Consider the following 25,665-nt stretch of genomic DNA (forward strand, 5'->3'; position numbering starts at 1 on the left):
AGCTGCAATCCCGAAGATTTAGCAAATTTACGTACTACCCATCATTCACGTGGTGGCTGTACGACCACAGCTCCAGAGTCTCCTCTAGTTAATTTTAGAGAGCGTCTTGATGGGAATAAGAAGCACACACATTTTATACAACGCTTTCACGCTTTCACACTTTGTGAGGCAATAATGTATGTTACTACTAAGCTTTCAGTCTGCAAAAACTTGACTCGCCAGCTTCAGAGTTCAGTCTGTGGACAGGTAGCTTAGAGGTAAACAACTGTGTGGTAGGCAAAGCTAATTCCAGCAGTTGTAGCCATCTTTTTTTGAGAGGAATCCTTTGCAATGATAAATTTGTGTCACAACTAATCGCCCCTCTCCCCGCAGGGGCGCCTGCGCAAGTAGGCGTTTGGTGTGTAGCGACACCACGGACCCGAGCTAACGGGGGAGTTTCTACTCCCTCCCACGCCTAGCCGTGCGTGGCTTTGCCGTGTCCGGGGAAAAGGGGATCCTGGGGGTTGAGCCGACGCTGGGTGATTGGACCGTTAAGGCCCCCCGGCAGAGGCAACACACCCCTTTGGCCCCGGCTTCACGTAGACGGCACCCCTGGGCTGACCCACCCAGGGGAAATCGGCAGTCGCCTTTTCCTATCTCTCTCTCCCTACATCTTCGTCTTTATCTCTTACTATTTATCTGTCCTGTTTTCTACTCTCTTCCGTTTACTTCCGATATTCATGGCGGCAAGGGTTAACCTTGTGTAGGTATCCCACCTTGGATAATTACATTGGGTTATAGTGACAGCGTACGGCTGGCGTCGGGAGGGCTTGTTTCAACAAGTCCAACCGCGTCCCCTTGTTGGGCTCCGTGGTGGGTGGTCGCCGCTGTTACCGAACACATTCATACTTGTATGGCTTTACAAGCATCCGCCGACCTTGATCGGTCTCGCAAGAGAGGCCGCACCGAAGCAAGTTTTCACGTCTCGAAAGAAACTAAATTTACTTTTGCGAAGTACCACATTATCCACAGTGACAGCACACCTCTAAGAAAATTATCCCCATTTTTGGTGGCCAAGTGCCTAAAAGAAAAAATAGGACCCACATACAAAGCATCCAAAATGTCAAGCGGTGACCTCCTTTTGGAGCTAACCGAAAAAGACCAAGTGCCTAAGCTGTCCCAACTAACCAGCATTGGAGAAACAGCTGTCACCGTTTCGGTCCATCGCTCTCTAAACACCAGCAGGGGAGTAATCTCTGAGGAAGACTTCTTAGGCCTTAGTGACGAAGAGCTCCTCGAAGGTTTCCAAGACCAAAACGTCATCAAAGTTCAAAGAATTGTAATGCGTCGCAATAATCAGGAAGTACCCACCAAACACGTAATACTAACCTTTGGAACATGTGAAATGCCCACCTCTCTTAAGGCTGGGTACTTAAAAATAAATGTCAGACCCTACATTCCCAACCCCAGACGCTGTTTCAAATGTCAGAGATTCGGACACGCCTCGCACTCTTGCAGAGGCAAAGAAACATGCGCAAAATGCAGCGCAAACGACCACAAATCAGAAAACTGCTCATCCTCACCCCACTGTGTTAACTGTGACGGGGAACACCCAGCGTATTCCCGGTCATGCCCATGTTGGAAAAAAGAAAAAGAAGTGATCGCTCTGACCGTCAAAGAAAAAATATCATTCAGCGAAGCGCGAACACGGCTATCATACCTTTTCCACAGAAGTTACGCCGATGTGACGCAGTCGGGGGCAGCGTCACAAAGGCCTCAGGAGTCGACCGCTACCACACCCAGTGGTTCTATGGTGACTCAAACCGCCCCCGTAAAAGAAGCAGCGCCAGCTGCTCCATGCACATCAAAGGGCCCGCAGACTCCGGTCTCCCTGGGCCCTAAACTCAATAGAGTGCCAAGGCCTGAGATTCGTTTCTCAGCGCCTCACTCTCGATCTTCCAGCGCCTCAGACAAGGCAATGGAGATCGACCACAAAGCTCCGGTGTCATCGACACCGAAGGACAAGCGCTCTCTCGAGCGTACCAAACAGGACAAGGACAAAGTCCCTGTAACCACAATAAGTAAGCGATAACCGTAATGGTTATTGTATTTCTTTCTATTTCTATTTCTTAATATTGTCACCTATCATCTTTTATACCAATCAATCCCCAGAAGTATATTTACTTAATTTTATTCTGCCATGGCTTTTATCGTACATTGGAACTGTAGAGGCTTAATTCATAACTTAGGTGACATAAAGGACATCATTAACAAATTCTCACCAGTAGCTTTTTGCCTCCAAGAGACAAATCTTGGTACAAAACACAGCCACTTCCTAAAAGGCTTCAAAGTTGCCCGAAAGGACCGCGAACATTGCAACCGTCTTTCAGGAGGAGTAGCCATAGTGGTGCAGGGCAGCACTCCTACGCGAGATGTCCAAATAAACACATCTTTCGAGGCCGTAGCCGTCACCATCCTATCATACAAGACCATCACCATCTGCTCACTGTATATCCCACCTCACACCCTTTTCACCACCAAAAACTTAGAAAATCTAGTGGAACAGTTGCCAAAACCATTTATCTTAGTTGGGGATTTCAATGCTCATTCAACCCTTTGGGGTAGCGACAAAACTGACGCAAGAGGGCAAGCCGTGGAAGATTTCATTTTATCAAATGACATCTGCCTTCTTAATTCCGGTGCTTTTACCTACTTTTCACCAACCTCGCGCACTTTTAGTTGCTTAGATCTCGCCATGTGTTCATCGTGTATTTTTAATGATTTTAAATGGGACGTCCTCAACACGTCTTATGGTAGTGATCATCAACCCGGCATCATAAAACTCATACCATCTTACCCAACTCTAACAAGCAGGCCACGCCGGTGGAAACTGCAGCTCGCGAACTGGCCAGTTTTCACAGAAAACGCTAAGTTCGATGAAGTTTTCTCATCGGAGCTTTCTGTTGAGGAACTAAACGAAGAGTTCGTCAAAGTGTTAATTTTAGCAGCAGAAAAAGCAATACCGCAATCATCCGGCATCGTACGCAAGAAATTCAATCCTTGGTGGACAAACGAGTGTACTGATGCCAAAAAACTACAAAATAAGGCCTGGGGAATTCTACGAAGATACCCCACGTACACCAACCTCATCAACTTCAAACAGGCAAAAGCCAGAGCCCGATTTATTCGAAGACAGGCAGAAAAGGATTCATGGCAAAAATACATATCATCAATTAACAGTTCAGTCACATCTAAACACATCTGGGACCAGGTGAGGAAGTTCAAAGGAGAGTACTCCTCCTACACAATACCACTGCTCACAAGTCCAGACACACAATCAACACTAGAAGACCAGGCCAACCTATTAGGAGAACACTTTTATAAGGTATCATGCTCAGCAAATTACACCAATACATTCCTGAAATACAAAGAAAATGCAGAAAGACAAAGATTGCCTACTAGCAGTACCTCAAATGAAAGTTATAACCTTCCGCTTGCGCTGCACGAATTGAACAGGGTACTCTCTGCCGGTAAAAAAACGGCAACAGGGGCTGACCAAATACACTACGCAATGTTGGCACACCTATCCCAAGCATCCACACGGGCACTTCTCCAATTCTTCAACAAAATATGGGACTCTGGCATAATGCCTGAAGATTGGAAAAAAGCCATAGTCATACCATTCCTAAAACCTGGTAAACCCCCAACAACCCCAAGTAGCTACAGGCCCATTGCATTAACAAGTTGCCTTGCAAAAACATACGAAAGCATCATAAATATTAGACTTACCTTCACTCTGGAATCGGAGCACCTAATAGACGCACACCAGTGCGGATACAAAAAGGGCTGTTCCACCACTGATCACATTGTTAGGCTGGAACAAGAAATACGACAAGCATTTCTACACAAACAGTTCTGTCTCTCGGTCTTCTTTGACCTAGAGAAAGCATATGACACAACTTGGAGATGCGGAATTCTCAGAGATCTAGCTAACTTAGGGATTCGCGGAAGAATCCTGAACTGCTTACACGATTTTTTATCGAATAGAACTTTTCAAGTACGTTTGGGTACGGTACTGTCACGAATATTTGTCCAAGAAAATGGTGTACCACAGGGCTGCGTTTTGAGCACCACCCTGTTTATAGTAAAAATGAACTCCATCAACAGGGCTATACCCCGTACAGTCATGCACTCCATCTATGTTGATGATCTACAAATTGCATGCCGAGCCTCCAGCCTATCATCCTGCGAAAGGCAACTCCAAATTACAATAAATCGGCTTACGAAATGGGCCGACCAAAATGGTTTCCGCTTTTCAGCCCAAAAAACCACAGCTGTTCTCTTTACACAAAAGAGTGAACTGTTCCCTGAACCCGCGCTCAAACTATACAACATCAACATGCCGGTAAAACAAGAACACAAATTTCTAGGAATCACATTCGACCGAAAACTAAACTTTCTGCCACACATAAATGCACTGAAAACTAAGGCAAACAGAGCACTCAATGTGCTCAAAGTACTCTCCCATAAACACTGGGGTTCCGATCGATTCTGCCTTATACGTATTTACCGATCCCTTGTACGCAGCATTTTAGACTACGGATGCATAGTCTACGGCTCGGCGCGAAACTCATACATCCGCCGTCTTGACCCTATACACAACCTCGGTCTCCGTCTGTCAAGTGGTGCTTACAGAACATCACCTGTGCAAAGTCTATACGTAGAATGCAATGAGCCCCCTCTATGTGATCGAAGAGCATTACTAACCTTGTCATATGTTTTAAGAATAAGGTCGTCACCTGAACACATCTGCTATGAAATTGCCGCAAAATGTGACTCGCGCTCACACTATCTCAACAAACCGAACCTAATCAAACCACTTGTCCTACGTTTCGAGGAATACTGCCGCTTTTATACCATCCCTGTTGAATCACTAGATGTCGCTATTAAACCACCAAGACTGCCGCCATGGTTTGACCTGTCACAGCTATGCGAATTTTCACTTAGCCGTTTCAACAAAAAAAGCACCCCACCAGAACACATAATCCAAGAATTTTATACACTTCAGCACGAATATAGGGATTACGAAGAATTTTACACAGATGGCTCAAAAACGGAGGACCACGTGGGTATTGGGATTGTGACGACGAAAAGCGCAATTTCTGTGAAAGTACCTCGTAGTTTTTTCATTTTTTCAGCTGAAGCTTATGCCTTGAGTGAAGCAGTTCGGAAAATCATCGCTGAAAAATACAAGATAGCAATCATATACACCGACTCACTAAGCACACTAAAAGCACTACATATAAAATCCGAATGTGAGCCTATAGTAGGCGACATTCTAAACATGGTATACTTAAACAGTCAGGCAACCTGCATCCGTTTCTGCTGGGTCCCAAGTCATGTCGGGATACCTGGAAACGAAAAAGCAGATAAGTATGCTTCCCAGGCAGCCCATAAAACAGTAACAAAAGTAAAAATTCCCCTTAAAGATATCCAGAGAACAATTTGCCTGGCCCTACTAGCAAAATGGCAAAAGCAATGGGACACCTGCACGAACAATAAGCTCCACCTGGTGAAACCCACACTCGGGGAATGGAAGACCTGCCGTTACCAGCAACGGTTTATTGAAGTTGTATTATGCCGACTTCGCATTGGACACACACACTTGACACACAACTTCTTACTCGCAAAGGAAGAACAACCAACGTGTGAAAAATGCCAAGAAGCGTTAACACTTATGCACATCCTAATCACATGTCCTACCATTGAAACACAGAGACAAAAATATTTCAGCAAGCTATACAAACAACACGTACCTTTACACCCTGCTTTGTTCCTAGGAGATGACCCTCTAGTACCTCTGCCTGACTCTCTAAACTTTCTGAAAGAAAGTAACCTGTTAAATAAGCTTTAAAATCTCATCTTTTTAGCGTCTATTCCTGAAAGTCTTGTGTCTGGCGCAGCATAGCCTTAGCTGCTTCTGCGCCATAAAAAACCAAATTAACCTAACCTAATCGCCCCTCTGAGAGGTGGCGCACCGATGTAATTCTTGAATTTCTCCCGAACAAAAAAGACAACTTCCCAAAATACCACATTATCCATTGTGAAAATACAGAAAAGAAAGCTAGAAACATTTCACCTTTCCTTGTATCGAAATGCCTTATAGAAACGCTGGGCGCAGGCTACAAGGCCACAAAGACCGCCAGTGGTGACCTGTTACTTGAAGTAAAAGACAACGCACAGTACCAGAGACTACATAAACTCACAGCATTTGGGGATCAGCCTATCACAATCACACCACATCGAACCATGAACACAGTGAAGGGTGTTGTATCAGATGGAGACCTGATGGACCTCTCTGATGATGAACTTCTAACAGGCTGGAAAGAGGAAAATGTCATTCAGGTGCAGCGTATCAAAATAAGAAGAGAAAATAAGGAAATCCCAACGAAGCACATCATACTCACTTTCGCATCTAGCACACTCCCAACTGAAATACCAACAGGATATCTTAAACTGCCAGTTAGACCATACATACCCAACCCGAGGCGCTGCTTTAAGTGTCAGAGGTTCGGGCACGGCTCCCAGAGCTGCCGAGGACAGATTACCTGCGCAAAATGCGGCACCAAAGGTCATACCGCTGACGATGACTGTCAGCTACAAGTGCACTGTGCAAACTGTGAGGGTGACCATCCTGCATATTCCAGGTCATGCGTGGCCTGGAAAATGGAAAAAGAAATTATTAGTACAAAGTTTAAATTGAACATAAGCTTCCGTGAAGCGCGGCAGCGCGTTTCCCCGCATTTTTATGGGAACACATCGTACGCCGAAGTGGCGCGAGGGGGGTCAGCACCACTTCGGTTTTCGGCAATGCCTTGGACCACGCCCAGCGTGCCGAGGCAAACGCCACAAGCCCCCATGGGGGGAGCAGCCTCGGCTGCCCCACCCTCCTTGAATACAGCCCCACCGAAGGCGCCTGTGAACCTTGGCAGCAGCCAGGGCACCACACAAACTAAAGAGGTCCCCTCGACCTCCAGCCCGGTGGGGTTTAAGGCTCCGTCTGTCACGACGAAGCCTACAACGAAAACATTATCTGTCGCCTCTCCTGAGGCGATGGACACATCAACTGCACCGGCGCAGACTGCGCCAAAAGAGCGGCGGGGTTCCCTCGACCGCTCTAAAAAAGACAAAACGGTAATTACAGGGCCTTCTAAAGGCTCTGTAAGATAAGTCACTTCTCTCTTTAGACACCAGCCACACTCATTTCGTACACACAGCACTTCTTCACTCCCATAATGGAAACACAAATTATACAATGGAACGTCAGAGGACTACTTCGAAACCTCGACGATGCCCAAGAACTTCTAAACAAACATTCTCCAAAAGTGCTGTGTGTACAGGAAACACACTTAAAATCCAAGAATACAAATTTTTTGCGTCAATATGTTGTCTTTCGAAAGGACAGAGATGATGCTGTTGCATCATCTGGTGGTGTAGCCATTATTGTTAATCGAGGAGTAGCATGTAGCCATCTACCACTACTAACATCCCTAGAGGCAGTGGCTGTTCGAGCAGTTCTATTGAATAAGCTCGTCACCATCTGCTCTCTATACATACCGCCGCAACACCACCTGGAAAAACATGATTTTCACTCTTTAATAGCCGAGTTACCAGAACCTTATCTGGTTCTAGGGGACCTGAATGCGCACAGCGGTTTATGGGGTGACTGTCGATGTGATGCACGAGGTCGTCTCATCGAACAGTTCCTCTTTTCATCAGGTGCTTGTCTGTTGAATAAAAAACAGGCAACATATTATAACCTTGCAAACAATACTTACTCCTCCATAGACCTCAGTATCGCATCTCCTTCACTTGTACCATTACTTCAGTGGAAAGTCATAAATAACCCATACGGAAGTGACCATTTTCCTTTGGTTTTGAGTACACCAATAATGCATGAATGTCCTCCACATGTTCCCAAATGGCTGGTAAACAAAGCCAACTGGGAACGATTTCAAAAGCTTGCTCACCTAAATTGGACTGACATATGCAGGTTAGGCATAGATGAAGCTGTGCAGTACTTCACGGCTTTTCTTACTGACGCAGCAACCAAGTGCATTCCACAAACATCTGGACTGCCCGGCAAACGACACGTTCCGTGGTGGAACACTGAGTGCCAGAATGCGCGAAAGGAACAGAACAGGGCATGGAGGTTGCTGCGGAACTCGCCGACAGCGGAAAACCTTGAGAGCTTTAGGAAAATAAAATCTCGAGGCAGGAGAACGCGTCGGCAGGCCAGAAAAGAAAGCTGGCACAAGTTTTTATCAGGGATAAATTCATATACACAAGAGGCTAAAGTCTGGAACATGGTTCGTAGGGTAGCAGGAAGACAAGTACACTCACTCCCACTCGTAAACACACAGGGTGATAGCCTGGAAGCTCAAGCGAACTTCCTCGGTGCACACTACGAGCAGGTGTCTAGCTCGTCACACTACACTGAAGCTTTCCAAAGACACAAAGCAAAGATAGAAAAGCAGAAACTAGAATCCAAGTGCACAAATTACGAGGAATACAACCAACCTTTCAACTTAGCTGAGCTACAAACATCACTAAACTCTTGCAATAATTCCACTCCAGGCTACGACCGTGTCACATATGAAATGTTGAAAAACTTGCCGCTCGAAACGCGAAAAACTTTACTCTCTCTATACAATGCTATCTGGCTTTCAGGCACCATCCCTGCTTCCTGGAAAGAGGCTATTGTTATCCCTATTTTGAAACAGGGCAAGGACCCTTCCTCAGTTTCAAGTTATAGGCCCATTGCACTAACCAGCTGCGTTTGTAAACTTTTTGAAAAAATGATAAACCGCCGACTTTTACATTTCCTTGAAACACACAATCTGCTCGACCAATTTCAGTGTGGGTTTCGGGAGGGTAGATCCACTACCGACCATCTGGTGCGTATCGAGGCACAGATCCGAGACGCTTTTGTCCACAAACAATACTTCCTCTCAGTGTTTCTCGATATCGAGAAGGCTTACGACACAACATGGTGTTTTGGGATATTAAGAGACTTGTCTCACCTGGGTGTGCGCGGTAGAATGCTTTCCATAATCGAGAGTTACTTGTCCAATCGGAAATTCCGCGTCCGTGGGGGCAGTACTCTCTCCCAAATATTTGTGCAAGAAACGGGAGTACCGCAAGGTGGTGTACTTAGTTGTACACTTTTTATTATAAAAACGAATTCCTTGCACCTGTCCATCCCCCGCAACATGTTCTATTCCACATATGTCGATGACGTCCAGCTTGGCTTTAAGTCATGCAACCTAGCAATGTGTGAGCGACAGGTTCAGTTAGGCTTAAACAAGGTCTCCAAATGGGCAGAAGAAAACGGATTCCGGCTGAACCCAGGAAAAAGCACGTGTGTCTTGTTCTCTCGAAAGAGAGGCATGCACTCAGAGCCCGACATTGAACTGAACGGCCAACGTCTGTCTGTGAATGCGGAGCATAAATAGACCGATCCCACAGGCCAGTTTCGCGACGCCACCGCTGCCGCGGCAGCCGCGGTGCATGCCGGTACTTGTAGTCGTCCGGGCGCACCAGCCAGCCGAAGTGCTTGAGCGTTCCCTTTTCGATAGATTTTTCGGTCGTGTGGAGCCGTCTTACGATGGGAGGATTTACGTGCTGTGTTCCTGGATGCTACAACAACAGCACAAGGGATAAAGGCTTGGGTTTCTACGTCTTTCCTAAAGAGCAAAAGCTTCGGGAGACGTGGATTCAGCGTATCAACAGGGCTGGACGGGGCGGCAGGTAACACATCTTATTAAATGTATTGTGCCGCTTTGAAACTAAATAAGCGTATTGCGGTGGTTTTTTTTATGTGAATGTTTAATCATGAAGCTTAGCATACCAAAGAATATGATCTTTGCTCACTCTGCCTGCGTATACTCTTACCGGATAGCTCAGCCGCGGTTCGCGGTTGTGCATGCCGGTCATTTTTTAGCGCATCTTCCTTATTCTAGCGTTTTTTGTTACCGCTGCGTACTAATATTATTATTATTACGAGTTGTAGTGCTGAGGTCTTTTAGTTTTCCATGTTGCGCAAGTGCAGCACCGCGTACGCGGCTTGCGTTTTTTTTTTTTTTACAACGCAAGTGGCAAGCATGCAGGCATAAGGGGAAGGCAAGCTCATTGACGAGGCTCTCCTAATAGCTCTACCGTACATCGAGACCTTACTTTTTAGAAACGACGTAACGTACTTCACGGCACGCTTGCAACAACTTACCCAGAACTCGTTGTGCCAAATGGCGATTAGCTTTCGCGGATCACCCTCGATGCAAACGGTGCCTCTGTAATCTCGTCCTTTCCGTAAAATAGTTATCTGGTGCATGCACGCGGCCGATTTCGCTGCACCTATGCAGATGAGTGGCACAAACAGCTGTATAATTTACCTGTGTGTGGCGTTGTCGAGTGAGGCTGAAAATTAAAATTACATTTGTCATTTGCCCTTGACTGATATGGAACTTTTTGTACGTTAATCAAGAGAAAGTGATACTGTTGTCTTGCAGTGGTAGCATGCAGACTGGACATTTAAAAGGAACCTGAAAACGCAGTAGGTGATGTTCAGTGTCATATGAAATAATGCTGTAACTTTTTGTGCTCAGGTTCTCCAAGTTTACGCCTAGCACGGGACACCGAGTATGCGGTGCCCACTTCGAAGGAGGAAAAAAGACTTACATGAACAGAGTGCCCACAATCTTCCCGCTGAGACCGCAAAAGGTGGAAAGGAGGCGACCACTCATAAGGACACAGGTAATTTGAGCACAAGCAATGCAGAGAAATAGCATTACGTTGTTGCATATGCACCACTGAATATTTTGTTATGGCTTAATGCAGGCAATGGCTACTTAAGGGTTGCGCTACTGCGTAAAAAAAGCAATGATGCCGAGTAAACTTAAACTCGTGTGAAGGTATAAAATGCAGTATTGGAAATCTCACCTGCAGCTGCACAGTGTGTTGTAAAAATCACTGAAACACATGGCTTTCTTTTTTCATTTTCCCCTGACAGCTGGAACTTCCCAACAGTCCAACTGTGGCACCCCAGCACGACCCAGAAGTCTCAGGCTCTGCCATCACTAGTAGCAGCAGCGACAGTGAAGACACCGCACAGCAAAGCACTCTACTCATGGACCATGCCTACAGCAGCCAAGAGTCAAGCTATGACCAGCTTGCCAAGAAAGTTGCTTGCCAAAATAATATAATAACTGAGCTAGCAGAAAAGGCTGAAGCTGCTTACGCGCATGTTGAAGAGCTCAACCGCCAGCTAAAACGCTCTCAACAGGACCACGCTGAAGCAAAAAAGCTATGTGACCGCCTTCAGCAGAAGAATAGGTGCTTGCGGCTTGAGCTATCCTGTATGCAGAAGAAAGTCAAGAGGTGCAAGGCTGAAGCTACACAAAAGATTGACATCACGTATGAAGCCCTTGTAGAAGATGAAAAGAAGCTGCGGTACTACACTGGCTTTACATCCAGAAAGTCCTTTGACAGTTTTTGGTCCCTACTTGAACCAGATGCGAAAAAGCTGCGGTTCTGGCAGATGAAGGAAACGGAGAACGAGGACCGGAACTTCATCCTGCCTTTGAAGACACAGCTTGTGCTCGTCCTGATGAGGCTACGGCTGGGCCTTGACCTTGCGTACAGGTACGCTGCCAACGTTGAAGTGTTTTTTTTTTGCATCAGTACTCATTTTTGCCTTTGCATAAGGTCCAAGTGGAGTGACTAATGAAACTCTGTTACCATGCCAATACATTTACGCGGGCATACTGTGTATAATGTTATTTATGAATATGCTGTGAGGGAAACAAGCATAACCCTATCAGCCCGAAAGGGGCCATGAAGACAAAATACGAGTTTGCTTTATTCAAAAGATTTGGTATTTTGTAATACCCTTAGTGCTTGTCCGGGAGCAAACGAACTTTCATTCACTGAGAAATTCAAGTTTAAGCCAAATTTCAGTGTTCCTGCCGAGCGTAGCTGGTTTTGTTAGTTACTTTGTGCATAGGGGGAATGCAGCATGCTGTGTATTCGTACGTTCCTCAAAATATCAGCAATGGTATGCAGCACTTTTTCACTTATCGTTTATAATGAAAATGACTGGAAGTAACAAGGTGCTTACACAAAAGGAATTCAGTACCGTTTAAGCATCTTCTGCAATGACATCTTCATTGCAACCGTAGGTTCTTTTGTTTGTGCTGCAGAAAATTACTGATGCGCATTTTTTGCAAATTTGTTTTTCGTACAGGTTTGGCGTTTCTACGTCAACCGTTTCGAGGATCTGGGTAACATGGCTGGATTTTTTGGACAACAGGCTTCGCCAGGTATGTCAGCACCAGTTATCTTTTTTTATTGCCTTTTGTTTGTGGTCTCTGTGATGGCCGCGACAAATTGCAACATTTATGGGAAGGGAGAAAGGGGACTGGATGGAATTTTAGGTATAAAAGGCCAACTGTACACTGATCAGTCGCGTAGCCAGGGTTCTATTTCAAGGGGTGTTTGTCAGCCTTCCCCTCATGGCCAGATATATTAGCCCCCACTACTGCCTTTCTGTCTGTCAAGATACCTGCTAAGAACGTACAGGTAATTTAATTCCCCGAAGCATGCTCTTTTAAGCTTACTGCAAGATTGCTCAGCTTGAACACCTTGTGTTTGCATTCTAAGATGGATCGATTGAATTAAAGTAAATTTCAGTAAAACTACTCGTTAGGCAGTTGGTGCACGGTTGTAAAACCCAGAGCGCAAAAATACAACACAGGCGAAGCACAATGGGACAAGCACTCACTCTCAGCTAAAAATTATTGGAAGCAACGTCACATGTCACCTCACCTTAAATGTACTCATTTCACTTTTTTTATTCTGCAGGTTGCTACATGGCTCAGTGCCCACGGCGTTGTGCTGCCCAAGGATGCGGGTTCGATTCTCGGCCGTGGCTTCCGCTTTTCTTACGCAGGCAAAAAGCGAAAATGCTCGCATGTTCGAGATTAAGGTGCTCGGTAAAGGTTCCCATCTGATCAAATTAAACTGAAGCCCTCCACTACAGTGCACCTTATAACTTATGTAGTGCCTGTGCATTATAACTCAATAAATCAATCGATGAACCTTCTGGGTCTTACAGCACATGCCCAATGCAGTAAATGATTTTATTTATATGTAAAGATGCTTCCAAAAAAAGTTTTGTTGAGAGAATGCTTATCCCAGCATGCTTCTCGTGTGCCCGTGTGTTTTTTGATAATTTTTAGAGCATTTGTAGATTCATTTGACAGTGTTACAAGCTGTGATGACTCATCTTGCGGTCTCTACTGCAGAGCAGTGCCAGTACTTGTGGCAAAAATCAAAGGTGGAGAAGGTGACTTTTTAAATCGTACATTAAGAGCAATGGGGAGATTCATGTGCATTGAGAATGCAGTCTTAGATCCTTCGCATAGATCCACCACTCTAAGACCACTCCCCCCGCCCGTTCCTAAGCCACTGATGATATTAATGTAAAAAATATGAAAACCCACTTTTCTTTCTTTTTTTCAGGTCCCAACTTGGATGCCTCCCCACCTGTGCGACAAGTACAGGCCACAAGCTTTCACTGACAAGGGCTACACCACTGTTGACGGCATCCTCGACTGCACCGAAATTTTCATCGAAACCCCCTCGTCATTCCGTGTACAGAGTGAGACCTATTCCTCGTACAAAAAGCACAATACTGCAAAAGGGTTAGTTGTGTGCAGCCCAAACGGCTTTGTTATGTTCGTGTCCGATCTTTCTCCTGGGAGGCTGTCTGACAAGGCCCTAACAAAGGCTTCCGGTGTGTTGGAAAAGTTCTCACCAGGGCGAAGTTTGATGGCTGATAGGGGGTTCACCATCGAAGAAGAGTGCAAGGAACTTTCACTGCACTTGAACATTCCGCCATTCATGGAAGGACGGCCTCAACTGTCTGAAGCAGATGAAACTGAGACAAGGCTTATTGCCAGTGTGCGCATACATGTGGAAAGGGTCATTCGGAGGATAAAGACCTACAGAATACTCTCACAGGTGTTTCCAAACAGCATGTCTGGACAACTGAACAAGGTGTGGCATGTTTGCGCACGCTTGACAAACTTTGTGGGTGAGCCATTGCTGTGAGCAGATGTGAGTGAAGTCTGCATGTCTGCTGATAGGCTGCGCCAGTTCGCTTGCACTACATTTGACTACTTTTTTGGCCATGCAACTCAGCCAGAAATGGGAAGGATATAGGCCATTGTGCCTGTTCTAGGAACTGCTCACCGTCTCTCCAAGCTTTTTTATTCACCTTAGCCCAAAACAAGGAACAACCCAATCCCTTCAGGAGGGCACGTACGAAGAGCCGTATCCTTCCCGTGCACATTCAAGCATCATAAGAAATGTCCCTGCCTAGGTTTTGTATTCAGTTTATTTGCTTTGTTTACTTGGTCATTCCCTTATTCTCTAAATCTCTAACTACGTTTACTTGCACGAAAAGATGTGTTGTCTGCATTGACCCCCCTTTTCTTTTTTGTTGTCATAACACATTGCTACCTGTACTGTCATGAACGTGCATTATGCAATAGCCATACTCTCTTCATCTCTGTCACCATTTCAAACAGCGGCACGTTTTGATGCTTTCCATTAAAATCGAAGTGAACCCATGCCTGGCGGTGTCAGTGAATAGGTACATACATTTATTTCGATAGGGTAAAAGCTCGTGATCGTGGCCATAGCTGCCCATTGAGAAGCATACTTGTATGGGCTATCACCATATTGTCCCCTTGTGTCCAGCCGTCCAGTCTGCTGTGGTTTAACATAAACATGAAAGGTTAATTAACAGGCTGACGTAGCCTTTTAATGCGTGACAGCATTCATTGATAAACTGAAGGTATGTTGAGTGTATCATTTCCTGCATAGAAACCAGCTGCAGGAGGATAATGGAGCTGTGAAGAAACGGCGTTACACAGTGCTCGAGTAAATTTCAAGAAGCCTGCAACCGCCTGTTTTGCAAGAAACAGTTGTCTAAAAATATTTTCCACATAGGGCTCCAGTACAGTGGTTTATTTGACATTGTTTTCGTGCTTTCCGTGAACTGTGTAGGGCCTTCAGGAAAACAAAAAAAAAAACAGGCCAGAAGGCACATGATAGTACAGGCCTACACACTAGCAGTGGTGGGTAAAAAGTAGGGCCATAAAAGAAGCGGGTCACAACACATCATAGCACAGGCCTACACATTAGCAGTGGTGGGATAAAAGTTCGAATAGCTCATGCCAAGTGACACGTGAGCAGGTGCCTCGCTGTCCCACAAAACACTGATTCATGGAAAGCTGTGGCATGTGTTACCGGTCTGCTTGTTTAATTCACCTTGAATTAATTCAAAATGAAGGCGAAAAGAGAAGTACAGACAATGCAGCAGTAAAAGAGCCCGTCAATGTAACATTACATTGAACAAAGTGGCAATGAAGACAGACACAAATAACACAAATACCCTATCAGTAAAGAAGCAGTTAATAAGTATCACCAGGCTTTTTACCTCCACAGTACGTAAGCAAGCTTAGGTGCCCCGAGAATTTTTTTAAATTCCACATAAGTTGCTGTTTTGGAGCAAGGCCGGCCCTTACAGTAGCACGCAAGCCATAATGGTGTGAATATTAGTAGCAACAATAACGCCAGTGGTGCAGTTTCGTGTGCTTCATGGCATAAATAAGCAAGCCTATGCCTCCGCGAAATTAGCATGAAGCACACAGACGCTTCACACTGGAGGGCCTCACGCTCATTTGTACTATTTTTCCCCAGCGTGGTCAAGTTATGCACGTGAATGATGTACAAAGAAAGAGGGTAGACTGTTCTTGTTAACGCAGAACAAAAATGCACAAACCTCATACATAAACATCTTTGTTGTAGAAAAGGCAATTTACAGGCACAGAAGCAAAACTCTGGTGGGCTACTTCTACTGGCTTGAAGTATTTATGGTATGACAGAACACACGCACAAGCTTGAAAACATTTTCTAGCTTTACTTTACCAGTTACTGGAAATGTAGGGAAGCAAGTAGCTGGAAGTAAAAAATTTGCAACGTTCTATGAATTCCGTGAAGAAACTCTGGTCAAATGGCACGGAGATTTGTCGGCACTCTTCCTTGCTGTAAACAAACAGCACGCAGGTGTTCAGACCAGTCACACCCATCTGCACTTGCACCTGAGTATAATAGCCACTACTTTTTTTTAGTTCCCCAGCACGCAACTGCCTTTTGGCAAAATCTTGAATTTTTAGGGGCACTTTGATCTCAAGCAGCCGTGGTGCGCAACATTTACACATCACGAGCCCATCTGGGCTTGCACCTAGAAAAGCGTGATGACGAGAGAGGAAGAGGCCAGTTTCAGTCACCTCAAGCTCCACGTGGCTGTCATTTTTGTCCTGAAAGGCTTTCCTGGCTTCAGGCTCACACAGCAGGCCTCTCTTCATGGCAAATGTTGCCCTGCCTTTCTTTTTCCCAACCACTGCTGCGATGAGACGTCGGGGATCATGCGGCCCCATTTTGGTTTGGCACGTCCTGACCCATGTGTAAACTCTATGCGCTACACATGCAGTGATCAGACCCTCCCTATACATATGCCAAAGGAGGCAAGCACTTTGCAGTCGTGTGGCTGCCTCTACGGCTGTAACTTCTTCGTCTGTGTATGACAGCAAAGCATTCCCCTGTTTGGCTCGCTCCAGCCACCTTAAAGGTAGCCCAGCCACATCTTCGGTAGCGGGGCTCTCAACTTTTCTTTGTTTTTCGGGAAGAAAGTCATTTGCTTCAAGTACGTCTGCGAAGCAATCGAGCCCACATTCTTTGAAGTTTCCATGCAAGTTTATGAGGCTCAGTGTTGACAGATTCGAGTCTTGTGTTCTCAAGCATGAGTAGGCTGCTCGTTTTTTGTGAAGCCTTGGTGCATCACTGATTTTTTCAGTGGTGTCCTTGGAGAATACAATCTGTTGAAATTGCTCAGTCACTTTTTTTGGATCCCGCGGGTTGTACCACTGCCGTTCACCTTCAGTGCATGCAATGGCATTTGGTACTTCAGTGAGATCATGTTGCGCAATGTGCATCAGCCCGTACAAAACGCAGCAAACATGTTTGCAGACACCACCTTTCCCAGCAACACATGAGCAGCTGCCACTGACAAGCTCCCCATCACACTTAAGCAACTTCACCCCAACACTGTACACTGTCCATGTTGCCATGGATGCCAGAACTTGTGCCTTCACCACGGTCTCTGCGGTGTCTTCAGTTGAAAACACCAACTTTTGCAGGTGGCCTGATGTGAAAAGCCGCAGGCCAGCATGTCGATGTTTTCTAGCGCCTTTACTTTCAGTGTACCTGCATGAAGAATAAACGTTCACGTTTACATGCTGTGCAGGACTTTTTCCTTCCAGAATATACATTTACACATTCCACCCTTTAGTTAACTGTTGCATAATAAAAATAATCCCACTTTCAGGCCTGCAGAAACAGCTGAAGAAATTTTTGTAATTGTACTTGGCTAGAGCAGTTGGCATGAGTACATTCCTGTGCATAAACACCTTTTCATTCCCTACACAAATTTGCACACTCCCACTTTTTGTCCATTGTGCAAGTTCTGAAGATATAGAACTAAAACTAAATTTAAGAAGACTGTCTACTGCAATCAGATATGTAAAAAACTTCATTTTAAAGTGACCTCAAATTGTAACAGCAAAATGGTTGGGAGCTGCGCTAGTTGGCACGTATTCGGATGGGAATCAGTGGAACTTTGTCGGAAACACACGGCACACTGTTGACTTTGTGATTGGGAGCGACGGAAGTAATAGCCGGCGAGAACAAACTTTCAGGAAGATGGGGACGATCGAGTAAAGTCGGGCTCGACTCGATCTGGGCGCTTTGTTACGTGGTCTGAAACTTCACGAAATAATGTGAGGGGAATGGAGGAGAGAAATGCCAGCTTTAATTATTCATTTCTCAGCAATCAAGAGTTGTTGGTCATTGAATAGAAGCTGAGAAAGCTACAAATGGCGTTATTTTCCAGCTAAACACAAAGTTACTCAGACCCGCCGCGGTTGCTCAGTGCCTAAGGCGTTGTGCTGCTGAGGGAGAGAATGCAGGTTCGATTCTCGGCCGCGGCGGCCGCTTTTCTAATGGAGGTGAAAAGCAATAACGCCTGTGTTTTCAATATTCCGGCGCACGATAAAATCCCCAGGTGGTCAAAATTAATACGGAGCCCTCCACTACGGCGCGCCTCATGCCTGCATTGCATCGGCGGATTAAACCACACAATCAACAAAGTTACTGAGCCTGTAGCGTACCACTTTAATAAAGAGAAGAATTTTTGCATACTACAGAGCCTACAAGATGGGTAGAGCTTTGTGGCACTAGGAATAGTTCAAGAAACGTTACACTTTCTGAAACATTTGGGTGTCAGCATGCTCTTTTTTTCCCAAATAGCACTCATCAGTTTTAGAGAATCATGACTGCCGAGTTAAGTTTGCATACCTGACAATGTGCTCCTTTCCAAAGTATGGGTTCAGGGAGCTTGTTTTGCAGGTCCACCCTTGACTGTTGTGGTTGTGTAATACAGATGCCATGGCACAGCATTACACGGAGCTGCAAAAAAAAAAAAAAAACAGAGCCTGAAGGTTAGTTTAATCTGAACATAGCCAGCTAAACTTTCTGCTAAGCCGATACACTTTCTTAGATTACATATTTTTATCAGGGCGTTACCCTCTATTGGTGGAACATACAAACATCTGCATGCTGCGTACTCTATAAAAGAACCCCGGGCAGTGTCAGACAGTCGGTGCCCGTTGTCCACGCAGAAGCCAGGCCAATGAACCAGCTGCACGTATTAATAACATAATATGCCTCCACTGCATGATGCTCGTACCCGATGAGTAGTAGTAACGACGTGTGGACTAGTTGGTGTGGTAGCATCATGCAAAAAAGCACAAAAAACAATGAAACGCAGCAGTAGTTCTCATGAGAAGAAAAGAGAAGAAATCGCTCGCCCTGTTTTCAGGACCTTACCAGCACCAAATCTTTAGTCACATGATAGTAATCCCATGACAGGGACTGCACTTTACTAGTGCAGAGATAATCTTCACTGTTGCACATACTGCACACAGTAAATACTCTTAAGAGAAAAAAGCTTAGCGAAGTAGAAATTACAAAGACCATAAACAACAGGGCTATAACAACGAAAAAAAAATAACTGCAATGAAATAACGCAGGACCACGACAAAAGCCATAATAAAAATGCAATCCATGAAAAGAATATTGATTATTTAAAAATGCAGCCAATGCATTACTGTACCGCAAGAATGCAGTTTTCTAGGCGATGCCGTCCTCCAACCACACGAACCTGCAGCTCTCTGGTAACTGCATGTACAGAGGTAAATACTGTTAACAACGCACGAACGCGTGGCTTTCGATACGTGCAGCACAGCCTGCCGATAGCCACTGGCGTAACCAGCGATATTAGGTGACGGCGCTGCGGCGGCTTGGCATGCGAAAGCTATTGCCCATGCTTCCTTTTTTTGGGGGGGGGGGGGGAGGCAGGGAGAGATTCGACACCAGAAGTCCCTCACCACGATCGTCGCCAACACATAAAATAAACGATATCTGACGCTGATAACCAGCGAAGTCTGGATCATTTTCGCCTTTGGTATGGTTACTACGTTCCCCTTTCTTTATTTCGGAACTATATACCAAAGGCAATAAAAAGACAGCACTAGTTATCAGGGTAAGATAACGTCCCTTGTTGGCTCCGTATCCTTACATGCGGCTCAACCGACAAGTGCGAATGACTGATGAATGCGTATCACAGCTGCTAATGGAGAGCGGCGCGTTTGCATATTCACGTGCGCGAAACATGGGACGCTACAATGTCAAGAGTTTTCAAAATATAGCGACCGCGTCGTTCGGTGGACTAAAATCAGAACGCCACCCAAATTAAGAATTTCAAATATTATTACTACCAAATGCTGTATGTTGAACGCGACACTCGTGCACGTAAGTGCCGTAAGACACGAAAGGTTCGGCGCCGCATATAAAGCCTGTCCCCAACAGCACGTCACTGTGCAAACAAACGTTGCAATCCCCGAGATGCACATGCGAAAAAAACAGTCGCGCAGAACAACCGCTTACATACATCACTCAAATGAAAACGGTACTCAACAGGCAATGAACGGGTGGCTGTCCTAAGTCCCGCCGAAACGAAGGAGTAGCAGGCACTTATGACCGAAATTCGCGCCGCCTGCTCCCATTAACAGACAATGTAGGTATTGAAAGTACTCACATGACGACTTTTTCTTGCTGGTGAAATCGGAGAGACGTCCGCGAAGCTCCGGCGCAGTACTGAAAAAGCGGCGGCCACTGCGTAGTCGCTGTAGTCTGGTTGACCGATTGACTACAACTAAGATGGCGGCGAGGCAACTCCGGAAAACCGGCGCATGCGCTGATCGGCTGGTGGGATCGGTCTATTCCTAGGCTTAATCTTGAACAACAAGTTGACCTTCGTACCACACATAAAGTATTTAAAAACAAAATGTTTAAAAGCCATGAATGTTATAAAAGTGTTGTCACGTACTACGTGGGGTAGTGATAGGCAATGCCTCATGAACCTCTATAGAAGCCTTATTCGTACCCGCTTAGATTATGGGGCCGTTGTCTATCCGTCTGCCACTCAAAGTGCCTTGAAAATGCTGGACCCCGTGCACCATTTGGGCATCCGCCTTTCTACGGGTGCTTTTCGCACCAGCCCCGTAGAAAGCCTTTACGTTGAGTCAAATGAGTGGTCGCTTCATCTGCAAAGAACCTACATGTCCTTTGTATATTTGCTTAAGGTGAAAGCAGACAAGAGGCACCCCTCGTACTCTACTATTAATGACTTGGCGAGCTCCATTCTTTTTCAAAACAGGCCTTCAATGAGGCAGCCCTTCTCAGTTCGCCTGAAGGGTCTAGCTGAGGACACTGGAGTGTCACTCGAACACAGTTTAATGGCTCCTGTAGCATACCCGCCACCGTGGCAGTGGCAGACTATAAACTGCGATGTGTCTTTCCTAGAGGTTACAAAACATGCACCTATTGCCCATATCCGAACACACTTTCTGGAACTTCAACACAAATACACACGTCCTGAGTTCTTCACAGATGCCTCCAAGACTAACTCCTCTGTGTCCTACGCTGCTGTCGGCCCATCCTTTTCGGATGCTGGCCCTCTACATCCACGCACAAGTATCTTCACAGCGGAAGCTTACGCGATACTGGTGGCAGCTAAACACATCAAACAATTACAAATACAAAAAGCAGTAATTTATACAGACTCCCTCAGTGTGGTGACGGCTCTGCACAGTCTTAAAAAACAAAAAAACCCAGTCCTTGTCTCACTTTACTCCATTTTGTGCACACTCTACACACACAAACAACATGTTGTAGTGTGCTGGGTGCCAGGGCACCGTGAGATCCAAGGCAACGTGAGGGCGGATCAGCTCGCTGCATCCGTCCATGAGAGCACCGCCATTACATCTATATATATCCCGGCCCTTGATCTTAAGCCGTCTCTCAAACGAAACCTCAGGGACTACTGGCAGAGCAAGTGGGATACACACACACAAAACAAACTACACGTTATCAAGCCACACCTTGGCCATTGGCCACCAGTATCAAAATCGCGTCATACATAGGTTATACTAACGAGACTCGGGATAGGACACATATACACGACACACACATATCTTTTGTCTGGTGGCGATCCACCATTGTGTGACAGATGTGGTGAATCATTAACCGTCCTTCACGTGTTAATCCAGTGTAAACACTTAGAAACCATAAGAAAACAGCATTTTCCATTACCCTACCGACAACATATACCTTTACACCCTGCAATGTTCGTTGGTACCCCGCAGGGGCGCCTGCGCAAGTAGGCGTTTGGTGTGTAGCGACACCACGGACCCGAGCTAACGGGGGAGTTTCTACTCCCTCCCACGCCTAGCCGTGCGTGGCTTTGCCGTGTCCGGGGAAAAGGGGATCCTGGGGGTTGAGCCGATGCTGGGTGATTGGACCTTTAAGGCCCCCCGGCAGAGGCAACACACCTCTTTGGTCCCGGCTTCACGTAGACGGCACCCCTGGGCTGACCCACCCATGGGAAATCGGCAGTCGCCTTTTCCTATCTCTCTCTTCCTACATCTTAGTCTTTTCTCATCTTTAAATCTGTCCTGTCTTCTTCTCTCTTCCATTTACTTCCGATTTTTCCTGGCGGCAAGGGTTAACCTTGTGTAATTACTCAACCTTGAGTAGTTATATTTGGTTATAGTGGCAATGTACGGCTGGCGTCTGCAGCCTTATGCTATTAAGTGCTTCAGCGTCCCCTGGTTGGACTCCATGGTGGGTGGTCGCCATTGCTGCCGAAAAAAAGTACACTACTATGGGAACACCTGCATTTCCCCGTCTCCTAGATCGTCCTCCGCCTAAGAGGGGACGCACCGATGACATCTCAATTTTCAGCCAACCCAGACAATGCTTTCCCAAATTCCATGTTGTGCACAGCAAAAACCCAACAAAACAAGCCAGAGCTATATCACCATTTCTTGTTGCTAAATCTCTGACCAAGCTCTTTGGCCCAGGATACAAGGTTACAAAGATGGCTAGCGGAGACCTTCTCCTTGAGCTGCCTGAAAAACACCACTATGAAAAACTTGGCAGTCTCGTAGCATTTGGTAATATACCAGTATCTGTTTCACCTCATAGATCGATGAACACCTCACGCGGAGTTGTTTCAGAAGCAGACCTTCTTGAAATGTCTGAACAGGAACTGCTTGTAGGGTGGAAAGAGCAAAATGTCACGGATGTGAAACGAATCGTCATCAGACGCGACAACAAAGAAATACCTACCAAACATATAATACTCACTTTTGCATCTAGCACACTGCCTTCATCTATAGACACAGGCTACATCAAACTCTCTGTCCGTCCCTACATTCCAAATCCAAGACGATGTTATAAATGTCAACGATTTGGTCATGGCTCGCAGAACTGCCGGGGTCAGGAAACTTGTGCAAGATGTGGTAGCCACGGCCACCCATCTGATAACTGTGTTACTACGCCTCACTGCGTGAATTGTGACGGGGAACACGCCGCGTATTCGCGTTCGTGTCCTAACTGGAAGAAAGAAAAAGAAATAATCACTCTTAAAGTCAAAGAAAACATTACATTCAAGGAAGCAAGACGAAGAGTGTCGCCATTTTACGGCGCAACATATGCTGATGCGGCGCGTCAGGGGGCAACGCCGCACCAGCCCTCGCCACCCCTTCGGCCCGCGCAGAGCGAGCCGTCGGCTGTGGCACCTGCCCCCAAGGCGGCTTTAGCCCAGGCTACACCGCCTACTCCCAAACAGAGACCGGAGACTCCAGAGTCTTCGGGTCTCAAGGCCTCCCCTCACCAGGCGAGGCCCAAAATCCAAACTAACAGCCCGCACGTGCGGGCATCCAGTGCCTCCGAGGAGGCAATGGATACGTCGGCACCCTTGGGGCCGAAACAGCGGCGTGGCTCCTTGGAGCGCGCCAAGAAAACAAAAAAGCAAATAACAGGGCCTGATGACGGCCCTGTTAAGTGAACTCAAACTCCCCGTCTAAACAGCCACTCGCTTTTCGTACACACAGCATTATTTTACATTCACCATGAACACTCAAATTATACAATGGAACGTCAGGGGCCTCCTCAGAAACCTTAACGACATCCAAGAACTCCTACACGAACACTCGCCAAAAGTGCTGTGTGTACAAGAAACACACCTAAATTCAAAACACACAAATTTTCTTCGTAAATACGTTATTTTTCGAAAGGACCGAGATGATGCCATGACATCATCCGGAGGTGTTGCCATCATAGTAAATCAAGGAATTGCATGCGCACACTTACAACTCCAAACATCCCTTGAGGCAGTGGCTGTTCGAGCGGTTCTTTTCAATAAACTGATCACAATCTGCAGTATTTACATTCCTCCTAGCTATCAGCTGCAAAAACGTGATTTATACTCTTTAATTGATGAACTTCCGGAGCCCTATGTTCTCCTCCGAGACTTCAATGCGCATAGCAGGCTATGGGGTGATTCTCGGTATGACGCGCGAGGTCGACTGATCGAACAGTTCCTTCTCTCGTCGAGCGCGTGTCTGCTGAATCGAAAAGAACCAACCTATTATAACCTCGCTAATAACACCTACTCCTCCATAGACCTGAGCATAGTATCTCCATCTCTTGTGCCTCTACTCCAGTGGAAAGTTGTCAGTAATCTGTACGGAAGTGACCACTTCCCCGTAGTTTTGAGCACAACGACAGTAACTGAGTGTCCACCACAAGTTCCCAAGTGGCTCATAAACAGAGCCGACTGGGAACAGTTTCATACTATCGCTTGTCTAGGTTGGAATGACATCTGTACTTTGAACATTGATGTTGCTGTGAAAATACTTCACAGCGTTTTTGATTGATGCTGCAACAAAATGCATCCCACAAACAAATGGACACCCTGGAAAACGATGTGTGCCATGGTGGAACTCTGAATGCCGAAACGCGCTCAAACAGCAAAACAGAGCTTGGAGGCTGCTTTGGAACTCACCGACAGCCGAAAATCTTGAAACCTTCAAGAAAATAAAGTCTCAAGGCAGGAGAACGCGTCGGCAGGCCAGAAGAGAAAGCTGGCAGAAGTTTTTGTCAGGGATCAATTCTTACACACAAGAGGCCAAAGTCTGGAACATGGTCGGTAGGATAGCAGAAAAACAAGTACACACACTTCCACTCGTAAACACTCAAGGTGATACCTTGGAAGATCAGGCAAACTTCCTCGGGGCACATTTTGAATGGGTATCCAGCTCGTCCCACTATACTGACACTTTCCAAAAATACAGAACAAGAATAGAAAAGCAGAAACTCGAACACAAATGCACTAGATACGAGGCATATAATCAAGCGTTCAGTCTAGCTGAGCTGCGAATGTCTCTAAACTCCTGCAGTACTTCTGCCCCAGGTTCTGACCGTGTCGTATATGAAATGTTAAAAAACCTACCGATCGAAACACGAAAAACCTTACTTTGTTTGTACAATGCTATCTGGTTTTCTGGCACTATCCCTAACTCCTGGAAAGAGGCTATTATAATTCCCATTTTGAAAGAGGGCAAGGACCCTTCTTTACCTTCGAGTTATAGGCCTATTGCACTCACAAGCTGCTTGTGCAAAATCTTCGAAAAAATGATAAACTGCAGACTTGTACATTTCCTTGAAACAAACAATTTGCTTGACCCACATCAGTGCGGGTTTCGAGAAAGTAGATCCACCACAGACCACCTTGTTCGTATCGAGGCACAGATCAGGGACGCCTTCGTCCATAAACAATATTTTCTCTCTGTGTTCCTCGATATCGAAAAAATTTATGATACTACATGGCGTTTCGGAATTCTAAGAGACCTGTCCCACCTTGGCGTGCTCGGAAGAATGTTTCACATAATCGAAAGTTACCTGTCAAACCGGACATTCCGTGTCCGAGTGGGCACGGCTCTTTCCCAAACATTCGTCCAGGAAACAGGCGTGCCACAAGGTGGTGTACTTAGCTGCACACTTTTTCTCATCAAGATGAATTCCTTGCACTTGTCC

General features: G+C 45.9%; 2 protein-coding genes across 10 annotated transcripts in view; one reads left to right on the forward strand and one right to left on the reverse strand.

Moving 5' to 3' along the window:
- Positions 1-14,669, forward strand: part of LOC142798219 (uncharacterized) — a 277,973-nt gene extending 263,304 nt beyond the window's left edge. For 3 of the 8 annotated variants that reach the window (XM_075887371.1, XM_075887370.1, XM_075887375.1), the window contains 3 exons: positions 11,048-11,679; positions 12,281-12,356; positions 13,558-14,669. In XM_075887371.1, coding sequence (XP_075743486.1) covers positions 11,048-11,679; positions 12,281-12,356; positions 13,558-14,148 — 1,299 coding nt within the window. In that variant the 3' untranslated portion in view covers positions 14,149-14,669. Of the gene's footprint in view, positions 1-490; positions 9,790-10,547; positions 10,792-11,047; positions 11,680-12,280; positions 12,357-12,897; positions 13,029-13,557 lie in introns of those variants that run through there. The other 5 variants (XM_075887369.1, XM_075887373.1, XM_075887376.1 and 2 more) reach the window with 4 other exon arrangements.
- Positions 14,670-15,887: 1,218 nt separating this feature from the next.
- LOC119169943 (uncharacterized) lies at positions 15,888-20,495 on the reverse strand. Of its 2 annotated transcripts, XM_037420947.2 has the most exons (5): positions 20,321-20,495; positions 19,337-19,401; positions 18,789-18,862; positions 18,520-18,630; positions 15,888-17,370 (listed from the first exon to the last, which is right to left on the reverse strand). In XM_037420947.2, the coding sequence occupies exons 4-5, from the start codon at positions 18,609-18,611 to the stop codon at positions 16,029-16,031; spliced, it is 1,434 nt and encodes a 477-aa protein (XP_037276844.2). In that variant the 5' UTR covers positions 18,612-18,630; positions 18,789-18,862; positions 19,337-19,401; positions 20,321-20,495; the 3' UTR covers positions 15,888-16,028. The 2 variants fall into 2 exon arrangements, with proteins under 2 accessions (XP_037276844.2, XP_037276838.2); XM_037420941.2 differs by lacking the exon at positions 18,789-18,862.
- Between the last annotated feature and the right edge of the window lie 5,170 nt (positions 20,496-25,665).

This window comes from Rhipicephalus microplus, chromosome 1 (genome assembly GCF_043290135.1).
Source record: "Rhipicephalus microplus isolate Deutch F79 chromosome 1, USDA_Rmic, whole genome shotgun sequence".
In the NCBI taxonomy this organism is placed as follows: Eukaryota; Metazoa; Arthropoda; class Arachnida; order Ixodida; family Ixodidae; genus Rhipicephalus; species Rhipicephalus microplus.